The sequence below is a fragment of the Acomys minous genome, assembly GCF_964271855.1.
Source record: "Acomys minous genome assembly, chromosome: 2".
NCBI lineage: Eukaryota > Metazoa > Chordata > Mammalia > Rodentia > Muridae > Acomys > Acomys minous.
The window spans coordinates 31905761-31917904 of record NC_140484.1 but is presented as its reverse complement, the minus strand read 5'-3'; the positions used below and the strand labels follow the sequence as shown (position 1 = coordinate 31917904).

Sequence of the window (12144 nt, the reverse complement as noted above, 5' to 3'; positions counted from 1 at the left end):
TACAATTGGCACCAGAGCGGACCTACACTATAATAGCACTACGAAAGGTCACTAACAGTCAACATTAGTCTTGTATTACTATACACAACTGTTCAGAGAAACACAGGATCAGAAAGCAGGGATAAACAGGTACTTCAGGCCCTGGCCCTGAGTCATAGCTTCCACAGGACTCATGTGGATCACCATAATGCAAGTTCTACTGTATCTCTTCATGAGTAATCTTACGAGTTGCAGAATTAGTTCTTAACATGACCCCAAGGTGATTCTATTTTTGTTTTCAAGTCCATAAACAGTAATTAACAGTACAAAAGTAGAGACGCAAAGGCTTCTAACAAATTAATAAGGAAAATTATTTATTCATTTGACTGTTTTTCTTCTTGGGAGTGCTCTAAATTAAAATGTTTTTAGAAAATAAACAGTTTTAGCAATGAAAAATGGAACGGGTAAAGCTGGCACTTCTGAAGCTGCTGCTCCAAATCTAGCCTACTGGGGAAGCCCAAAGAGCTCCGGAGTGGCAGATACAAAGGTTTCTGCAGAAACTACATTACCTAGTCAAAAAACAGTGGCAGTGCCTGCTTTAAGTAAGCCAGCCTCATCACAGATGTGCATCTTTACAGAGAAAGAACTTTATGGTCATCCAAATATCAAAAAAATTACAACTCTCTGAATTTGTTTTATCATTGGTGCTAGTAATTTTAATGATAAATTCATTTTCCTTCAAACTGAGCATTAATCATTAATACAAATGCTGAAAATCTGCTTATTACTTAACATAAATGAAATAAAAACCAATGTAAAGAATAAAGTAATTTAGAAATAAGACTCTAATGCAATTTTTATACTGATGAGCCTAAAAATTCCACTTTAAATGCATAAAATATTTTTCAACTTAACAATAAGAAACCAAAAACTGCAAACCAAAACAACAACAAAAGAGAGCAAGAAAAATTTAGGAAATACACAGATACTTCTATAAAATGTTTATGTTGACTGGAACATCTCTTTTTTTCAGTTATAACCCTTTGTTTTTAATCTAACCTATCTAAATGTTAAGTTGTTTTCCAAAAAATATGAAAACAATTGTTAAAGTTATTTATATGAGGTAAAACTCTTTAATAACACAGCCAACTCATCTAAAGATCATATTGCAAAATTTTATTAAAACTAAGCAATTATAATTGATGTAACATTATCTCCCCAAGAATACACAAAACTTACTTTATAAATGTAAGTTTTAAATTTAGCAACATATTTATTAGAGCTATGATTTGTCTGAACACTTCAAAAGTAAACACCTCAAATTTACTTTGAAATACTGTACCCTTGGTGTGTAGACTGTGCTTTGTTTCAACTTAACTTTTAAGAAAGAAACAAATTAGAACCTTTATGGAGAAATATATCTAATATTCCTACAGGGTCTAGAACAATTCTCTAAGAAGTCACTCCACTTTACTTTCTTCTTGCTTTGAAGAAATGCTTGCCGAACACAAACCTAAGCCAGAAGTGCACTGCTTTGATACATCCAGAACCGGGACAATCAGAAGAAACGCAAGTGGAGCTTGACAGAGTGGCAGCTATCTTGGCAACGGTGAGTAACTACAAGTGAAAGCCCTGTGTGACTTTTTAACCCATAATGTCATGCCCTAGGAGGATAATAAATCAGGAAAAGAAAAAGAGCAGCCCTCCCTTCACCTTGATAACCTAAAAAATGATAAAGGTACAGAAGAGATTCTTGTCACCAATTAGCTCTGTCTTTTACCTTCACCTTCCCAGGTACAACAAAACTGATTCAGTCCATAAGCCTAGGCCTTAGGGTAGAGAAAAAGAGGATGAGAAGTTCAAAGTCGTGGGCAGCTACATTGCTCAGCTCTATAAGGAGTCTAGGCCAGAGTGGGCTACATTTGAATCTATCTTAAAAATCTACATCTAAACAAAAAACCTAACATTTATTGGGCAACTACCATGTAGCTGTCACAAAAATTGACACATTAATTCTTAGAAGTCTTGTACAATATGTGCTGCTCTCTCCTGGGATGGACTCTGAGTTTCCCAAAAATCAAGTATTTTCCCAGAGTCTCCATTAGTAAAGGACAACACCCAGGCTCATTTAACATAAAATAAGACTACAAAAACTATATATACTCTTGGCCTGCTCATGTTTATATTTTTTCATGCTTTTGTATTTCCAAGTTAATGGGAAAAAAGTTTGTTTCATAGCTGAAATTGTTAACATCAATGAGAAAGGCACTCTTAAAGAGTGAAATCATGTTCTTGCAAAGCCAGTGAGAAATTGTTTAAAAAACAAAAACAAAAACAAAAAAACACAGTTGTGTGCTTTTGGTATGTCCCCTTGAAAGACCCAATGGCACATTTGCTATTTACTAAAGGAGAAAGTTGGCTTAGTCATCACTAGCATTTTATGGGAATAACTGTTTCTAATCTATTTAGAATAAATGTATAAACTTTACATCAGCTCCAAATAAATATTAACTCACTGAATGCATGACACTGCTGTGGGAGTCCAGTAATGCTCCGAAGATCTGAAAAAGCATTCCCTCCCTTGGCTACCTGTTTTGTCCTCTCTACTACATAGGACTATGCCTTTAAGAGTTACCCTTTCTTTTCTGTGTCCTATGCATACAGTGTGCCTGAAATAATATTTTAAAGCTTAACTTTTACTTGTAAATTGAGAAAACTTTTAGATCTATTGTCCAAGGCCCTTTTCATTTATCTGAATTCCAGTTCCCCAATGTGAACTTGGGAGTCATTTATAAATCTAGCATTTGTAAATGCTAGATGGTACTAGAATTTGAATACATACCTAAAAGACTTCAATATCAGTATTTGTTACATTATGCTATATTTGGCCATTTTCTGTCACTTAAGTTATTTTAATCTGAATTTCATTCAGGAGGAAAAAAAACAAGAGTTACCATTATTCCTATAAAAGAAATGAACCAGTAGGAAGATTTCTAAGAGCAGTGTTACTCAAATTTCTTAAAAGCTACACAAACATGAATGTTCTCGGCTGCCAAGAATCACTGCTTTTCTTAAACTATGCATGCAGTGGCATAGCAGTGAAGGAACACTATCACTAAGTTAAAGAGGTGTACCCAAAGTCAAGGTATAACAATAACCAAATTATATAAAAATATATTATAAAATGTACTGCATTTAGATAAGAAAGTGTCTCTTACAGCAAAGGAATAAGGAGAGCCAACAATAATGACAAATGAGTTCATTTATTAAGAAAACACAGAGACCATAAGTGTTATTTGCCTCTTTTCAGAACCCCTAATTAAAGTAAAACCTGAGATTTTAAAATACTCATACACTCTATCATAAATGGATATTTTAACACCTTTCTTCAAAACTGATTAACAATAATTATAAAGAAAAAGAGAAAGAAAGGGAGGAAGGAATCAGCAAAGACAAACAAACTGGACAATAATATTAATCACCTTGACCTAATTGCATTGATAAGACACCCCATCAAGCAATACCTGAATACACATACTTCTCCACAACAGGCAGAACACTTATTAAAACAGATCAATTTTTTTAAATATATAAAGAATTTAAATCTTAAAAGATTTCTCATTGTATCAAAATTAGGTTGAAAGTCAGTCTTAAGATAGCAACACTGCGCCAATCTAGCATGAGTAAGGCCCCGAGTTTGACCCCGCCCCCATCAGATGAAAGAAAAAGAGGGAAACATATTATTTGAAAAATAAATATACATCCCTAATTAATAAACAGGTAGTCAAAGGAAAAAAGGGAAATTGAAAATTATTTTAACTTTAATAAAAATTAAAATGTATCATACTCTAACTTGTGGAGGGAAGAACACCATCCATAAACATAAATGAAGAAATCACAAATAAATGACTCAATAACTATATGCTTAGTGGGAAATTCTGGAATAAAGATTAAATACACTTACACAAAAATTCTAGGAATAAAAAAAATCTAGGAATATTTCTAAAAGTTAAGACCAAAATATTTATAAAATATTAAAAAAGAACAGTTCTAAGGTAGAACACTTTGTCAAATATTCTTTAAAATAGCAGATATTTCCCTGATGACTAAGGACGTTGAACATTTCTTTAAATGTTTCTCAACTATTTGATATTCCTCTGTTAAGAAATCTCTGTTTAGCTCTGTACCCCATTTTTAATGAGACTGTTTGGTTTGTTGGTAGCCATGAGAATGAGGAAGATATTTAGCAAACATAGCTCTAGTTTTCTCATCTACCAAGTTAAGAATCAGTAAATCCCACCTCCTAGAGTGACCTGAAAAACTAAAGAGACTGCCCTTTTGGCTTGCCAATATCTCTGATGCTAAGGAAGAGCTAAAGAAATATCAACCACTATTAAATAGTTATTTGAAGCTTGTAGTCAAGATGTAGAATGAATTGTTTGTGTTAAAATAGTATATAATCACGGAAAAATGTAAGGTATTTAAGTAATTTGCAAGTAGGTGTTAAAACAAAAAGAGGGATGCTTTCTTTTCAAAGAGAGGACAATGAGTCAGTGAAGAATTCTGTATTTAATGAACTGTTTGGGGATCAGTCAACAAATGTAGCAACCCCACATTTCAAGTGATATGGAAGTCCCCGTTAGTTCTGTCCTGCTGCCTGCAACTACTCCCTATTACATGCTCCACTCAACCAGCTGATGGGCTCACGTGTTACAGCTTACAAAACAGAACATTTATTTCTCAATTTATTTTTAAATGGCTGAACAACAGCACCCAGCAATATAAAGCCTGAGCAATCTTCATTTGGTATTAATAAATAAATAAAAATAAATGTGTTACAGATTTATATAGTAAGCTTAATTGCTGTGTGTATAAATGAATTTGCAAATCAAATATTAAATAAGCTAGGTTATACTAATAAACCGTTTTGAAAACTAAGTAGGGGGTTATGTTAACTGCACATTTAATAACAGAAAGCTCACCCACAGCCATTCATAAGACATGAGGAAGTCTGTCACCATGACACACGATGGCAAGGAGACAGTCTAGCTAGAGAAAGCAAATGCATGTGGGGAACAGAGCACCAGGGCTTCTGAGTCGCCTGCTGGTTCACATCCATCTTTCTGCCAGCCAACGGACTGAAGCACTCATCACCACAGACATCTGCCTTGAACCACACCAAACCACATTTAGCAGTGGAATTAGAAGGCCAGAAAAGCATGGCAACACCGTTTAAAAGGAGGAGAGTCAGACAGTAGGCGAGTACTTAAGTCCAGAACAAGAGAAGAATCACAGCAGCTTTGAAAACTGACTGAGGTCATGACATCATCACCACACATTCATCTGGAGATTTGCCGCTTATATATTACTTTCACATAAAAACTGTTATCTATAGTTATGTGTGTTTTATTCAAATCCATGGATTATTTATAACAGTGGAGCCATTTTTCCTCTTAATTCTATTTTGTACTTCTAAGAAATGATAAAGATTAAGACTATGGTCCCACTTGACAAGCAAATGCGGAGGAATTTTCCGCATTTCCCACTGGGTGAGGCCTGATTTCTGAGTGTTTCAACGGCCATTCCTAGAACCCACACAGACCGTACTATGACTATCGTGGCTACATCAATGAATCTTGGAAGCCTATGTAAAATCTAAGATAGCTAAAGTGAACTGTGAGTCTATCTGATAATTCATTCATACATGAGAAAATTTGCTGTTTGGACTGATGACAAGAGGATAAAATAAAGGCATATATAACTGTGCCTGCACATCTGAAGGCTGGCTTCTGAGGGAAGAAATAAGCTTCTACTGGGTTGAACTTATAAATGCATATATCATTCTGTCTAAATATACAAAAGACAAAAATTACTCTAATCAGAGCACGCACCAAATGCTACTTCACATGTCTTGAACATTTACTGTCTCTCAGACATAGTAATGAACTCCCTAGCAAAGTACTACACTGCATCCTCTCTTGCCAAGCTAGAGAGGATGTTAGGACAATAAATAGGATCAATGTCCTCTAAAATTCCCCTGCATTAAATCTGTGTCGATGAAAAACACAAAGTAAAATATATAGTCTCAAACTACTAATTACATAGCTGCATGTTTCCTGTGTATCAGTACTTCATAAATACATATTAATTAAAACATACTGCTGTTAAACATATCCAAGGTAAAGTTCTTGTTTGGTATAAAATACCTAATCATAAAAATCTACCATACTGGAAAATAAAATATAATTTATAATGATTATTTTTCTTTGTTTTGCTTTTCCTTTATCTTTTTGAAGCAGGGTCATTCATAGGCTGGTCTCAAACCAGTTATGAAGCCCAAGCCAGACAAACTCCTGCTCTTCCTGCCTCTATTTTCAATTCCTGGGATTTACAGACACCTGGCAACTGCTTTACTGTCTGATGTAATTTCAATTTTACCTAACAACAAAGGTAAACTGTTGATAAAGAAAAGTGCAGCAATCTCTATGCTTCTTCCAGTGGTCATGTTGGACAACTAGGCTTTCCCACTGTTCTACGGGCCAGGTAGAGAAAATTACATGACAAGATGTGGGAATGAGAGGAAATAAGGGCTTCTGAAAGAAATTAAGAGCTTCAGGGAGATGCTCAGGGTGATGGCACATGTAATATACACAAACCATCTGCCTTGACATTTACTATTTGCATTTCTCAAAGACAAAGATTTTTAATTGAGGTTTAGAGGGCTGCAAAGAATTAACCTCACCTTTGTCTTCTGAGAACACATTCTCCAGACAGAACAGATCAGAAGTTAAAATATTATCTATATTAGGCAAATGAGAATAAATATTAAGCCATTTTTTGAAAATATAGAGACAAATATCTTCTCTCCTAGCACATGTAAATATGGAAATAATTTGCCTTAATGTTGTCAAAGAAATCATACCAGGACCATTAGAATGAGTCTTATAACAATTACCATGTTAGAACAAAGTCTGAGATGCTGGACCATTCCCAAAGGCACACTATTGCTTAACTGTTAAGTTACGTGTTTCACACTTAAATTTTGCTAGTGGGTAAAATTCATCTCCTTTACAGTCCTTCATATTGACACCACAAAGTCATTTTTAACCTTGAAGCTTTTTGTAAAATTACATTAGAATAAACTCAGCACACACTCCTAGACCAGATATGTAATATATCAGTTCTAGCTGCCTAAAATTATTGCTTTTAAAAGTACTCGGTGGTACAGGCTTGCAATCCCAACACTTTGGGGCTTGAGACAAAAGAATTGCACTGAGTTCAAAGATGGCTTGCTCTAACTCATAAATACTAACCCACCTTAGGGCTGCTTAGAAAGACCCTGCCTCAGAAAGCATCCAAAAGTTTTCTAATTTTTATTTCAGATTACTTACAATGAAAAACTTACTATAAACCTAAAATTTTGGCTTGAAAATTCATTTTGAACCTTATAACATCTTGGTTTATCGTGTGTTTGTTCAGATGTGTGCGTGTGTGCATGTGTTGTGTGCTAGCTCAGGACATGCTAGGCAATTCCTTTGTCAGTGATCTAGACCCACAACCCCAGATATTTCTTAAGGGGATTTTTCAAACCTGTAAATATTTTTTATTTTTATGAGCTATTTCTCACTATCAGTCCCAAATTCGATGAAATGGATAATGTAATGAAATGAAAACATGTGTTTTACTCCGGTTCACTTATCTCATTAGAATGTCACATTCTTATATTTCATAGGTCTCATTTTCATAACTATATTAGGCTCAGATTGGGACTTACCCTTTTAAACATTTTAATCTTTTATGCACCAGCCTTCAAAACATTTTACTCGGCGTTACAGATCACAAGGTATACGTGGGTTCTAATTGTTGAATTGGTGGAGTGAAAATAGAAAATGCCACCTTTATTGTCAGCCTAGCAAGATTAACTAAGGCTGTCCATCAGCTTAGAGTTTAGCTCCAAAAAGCTGAGGCAACGTGGACAGTATCAGGAAGATAATCTCCTGCCCGCCCATTTTCTTTTATCCTAGAAACTAATTCTAGGTACCAAATAAGTCAAAACCATTGGTAACACAAACACAGAACTTCGAATAGCCAGACTCTAGAGTTATCAGATGTGTAAGCACTGGAATTGATGTCACTTGTCATTTTAAATATTTCAGTCAAGAACTACAAAGAAAAATTACTACTAGATATTGGTAAGAAAAGACTTAATTGGTCTCACTTACCACTTTGGGATTTTGAGAACCATTGCAGATTCCAGTCTACATTCCTCTGATAAAAATCTCTGAATAAAAAAGAAACAGGATGCTGTCTTTGGTGAACTTCAGGTGCAAAGTTACTTCAATTTCATTTTTTAAAATATCATTAAATTGAGAAAAAATAAATATACACAGGTGTGTCCCTGGGAAATTTTTAGCACACAAACCTCATATCTTAGGAGGAATGAGAGACTTCAACAACCCAGAAATTCTTATACATTACAGAATGTCTCATCAACAGAGACAGAAGCTCTATATTCTGGCTTCATAACAGAAAAAGAAAGTAGAAGCAGTTTTTATACTTTGTAATTCATTTCTCATCTGTAATTGGCATAGTTTCAAATATATACATATATACACATACATTTACATATTGAATTTTGGCTAAATTTAGCATGAAGCTTTATCACAAAACAGATTTTAGGATCAACTTAATTTAGCATAAAAATGACATATAATGATCAGACTTTAAGGCTTACTTAATAAAGTAAAAAAGCCTTAGTCACAAAAAGGCCCATGCCTGTTAACCCAACATCTGGTGATAGAGGCAAGAGGACCACCAAACGTTTTAATTCAGCCTGGTCTACACAGCAAGACCTTGCCTCAACAACAATAATAATAAATTATAATTGATATGGTTATTACGAACTAGCAATATGCTCTGGTAAGAAAACCATTCTTTAAAATGACACTCTATTGTCTATCAAAAGCAAACAAAGTAAAAACATGATGAGATAAAACAGTCAAGAACCGTGACATACAAACCACCCTTCATTTTATATCTATATTTTTGTATAGTTTATCTAAAGGGACTGAATGCTTCATATAATCAGACAAATAAAATTATTCTTAAATAGACCCACACATATAGACTTTATGACTTTGTATTTTTAAATACATAAATTAGAAAAAGATGATAGCTCTTTCGTGAATGGCAGTTGGATGCTTTAAAATCCCTTACTATTTTCTTCAAGCTGGGTAAAGCAGCACATATTTTTAATCCCAGAACTCTCTATGAATTCAAAGCCAGCCTGCTCTACATAGTGAGTTTAATGGCAGCCAAGGCTACATAGTGAGACCCTATCTCGAAATATTTTTTCTTCATTATTGTTGTAATGGCTATTGGCTATTTTGGCAATTTAATATGATACATTATAGTCGATTTATACTGCTTGGGATTCACCAAGCTTGACAGTTTCTAATTTAAAACAGCAATTTGTCTACCTTCAGTATTTATATTTCCCTCATGCTACTCCCTGCTGGATCTTCAATTATTTTACATATGCAAAACCATCAGATGTAACTGCTCAGACCCCTGAATCATCTGTTGTTCATTTTCCTGCAATCTATTATTTCTGGGTTCTTCAGAAAGAATGCATTTGATATATATGAAATTAACTTTTTCTTAATATCCTAGAGGTGGTAAATCTAATACATTTTAGTTACTGCTCATCCCAGTTAGAGAACTTTCACTTATTTTATTATTTCACTTTTACACCTTTGATTTTCTACCTGTTAATTTATTAATATAAGTTATTCTACTGTGTGTTTGTTTGTTTTTGTCTTTAAGTCTTTGGACAGGTGTTTACACATAAACTTTTGTCCACTAAAATCAACATCTATGCTATCACAAGCTTCATCTCTGTTTTTCTCCTTACCAAAGGCTACCTTTTTCTTAGACATCTCTAGAATAGTTTTTTAAAATCATATATTTAGCATTGTAACAATAAAACACAGGTACTCTATTATGTTCCTTTAGAAGTTAGCAATCTTTGGACTCAACCAGTAAAATCATCAGCTAAACAATTAGAGTTGTTGTTGTTGTTGTTGTTGTTGTTGTTATTGTTGTTTGAGACAGGGTTTCTCTGTGTAGCCTTGGCTGGCCTTTTGTAGACCAGGCTGGCCTCAAACTCACAGCGATCCTCCTGCATCTGCCTCCCAAGTGCTGGGATTAAAGGTATGTGCCACTAAGTCTGGTTTAGAACCGATTTGTGTGTTGCTAGGATGAGTTTAAAAACAGCCTGATGTATTTGCTAAAATCTTCCAGATGGCAGGTTAAAATCTGTTTCTCCTCCGGATTCTGTTGAGATCTAGTTGTAATTTTCTTAAGGTAGAGAGAGAGATCTTTACATCAGGATGTTGCTATGGCCTGAATGGATGTCCTGCAAAGTTCAAGAGCTGAAAACGTATGGATTTAACATCCACTTAATTAATGTATGATAACAAATGGCTATGCTGAGATTAATAGGCAATCAACCAATGAGGAGGACACTCGTGATTCTGACTATGGACTTCATGGGAACGGCTTCATAAATAAGGAAGTTTCCTTCCATCTTCTGCCATGTGCAGGTACAGAACCCTTGTGCCCCAGACACGGAAGCACTCAAGGCACCAGCTTGTGGGTAGAATAAACTTAGCCACACGTGTCTAAATCTCAGACTTTTCAGGATATACAACATTACAGAAATGCAATTCAGTTCTTTATGAATTTCAGCCTGGGGTATTTTGTTATAGCAGCAAAACAAAGGAAGGCAGGGGTCCTTGCTCTAAAATTATGAAAAATAGGGTTCTCAATTGGATGGCTACCATATGACAAATATGCTTGGGACAGAGCTCCAAAGTCCACTAGGATCTCAGAGCCCTAGCAGATTTTCCAGAAAGAGCACCCAATCCCTCTGGCCAAGGAAGTCTCGCAGACAGCTGCGAGGATGCTGAACACTGTTTTGCGCAGCTCTTTTCCTCCATGCTCTTCGGAGCTCTAACCTCTGCTCTTTCCCTTTCTCCGCAAGAAGACACCACGGTTTCTACTACCATTCTCAGTCCTTGTCGCATAGTCAGGACATTGCTGGTAAAGAGAAAGCCAGAGCAAATGTGAAGCTCTTCTTACAAGTGTCTTCCTTCACAGCTTCCTGTCCAGCAGCCCCCTCAAATTACAACAATTTGTAATTTTTTGTGGCAAGAGGATACCCAATACGGATTACAGAAGTTACTCTCTACATCGCCTTGAACTGTTTTCCCCCACGTTATTTCAATTCATAGTTCTCCTCTTGTGCCCAGTTTGGATAGCTTGAATCCGGGTTAAACACATATAAAATGCTAAAAGAGGTGTGTGTTTGGGGTGGGGGGGCAGGGTGAGTTGGGTATACCATTACGTGCCTTGTCCCAACATTCAGAAGGCAGAAGAAAAAGCATTTCCGGTTTCAGGGCCAGCCTGAACTATATGTTGAGACCCAGTGTTAAAAACAAAAATAAACCCCAAATATTAGAAATTTAAATACTATAATCATGTTGACAAAATATTATTATAAGTTGTGTCGTTTCTAACATGAACAGAGCCGTCTTCCATAGAACTTGCACTGCATCAATGCGGACTCAGCAGAAGGAAAACATCGCCACAGGCTAAAGCCAACCTGCCTCCACATCCTTCACTCCTGAGCGCTACTGTCCTATTTTCATTCACATCAAAAGAAAAATGGGCAGCTCAAACACTTGGGGTCATCAGGACTCTCCTCCCTTGCCAGTTGTTGTATCAGTTTGCCCTGCTGTTAAGTGTGTCTTTATACTTACATTTAAAATGTATAGAAGCATCTATTTCTCTACAGGGAAATGAGAGATTTTTTTTTAAAGATTTACTTATTATTTATACAGTATTCTACCCACATGTGTGCCTGCCCACCACAAGAAGGCACCAGATCTCATTATAGGTGGTTGTAAGCCACCTTGTGTTTGCTGGGAATTGAACTCTGGACCTTTGGAAGAGCACACGGTGCTCTTAACCTTTAAGCTATCTCTCCAGCCCAACATGAGAGAGTTAAATGATAAATCCGTGTATGAAGATAAGCACCTTTATATTTTTTTATTTTTTTTAATTTTTATTTAATTAATTTATTCAGATTACAACTCAATTGTT

The 12144-nt window shown here is 35.4% G+C and overlaps 1 protein-coding gene across 8 annotated transcripts in view; it reads right to left on the bottom strand.

Moving 5' to 3' along the window:
- Positions 1 to 12144, bottom strand: part of RFX3 (regulatory factor X3) — a 268083-nt gene that overhangs the window by 175279 nt on the left and 80660 nt on the right. For 2 of the 8 annotated variants that reach the window (XM_084769882.1, XM_084769885.1), the window contains exon 2: positions 8202 to 8260. The exons of the other annotated variants lie outside the window; for them this stretch is intronic. Coding sequence is in view for 1 of the 2 variants with exons in the window: in XM_084769885.1 (XP_084626011.1) it covers positions 8202 to 8260 (59 nt within the window). In the remaining variant the exon portion in view is untranslated. The remainder of the gene's footprint in view (positions 1 to 8201; positions 8261 to 12144) is intronic. 8 annotated transcript variants of the gene reach the window in all.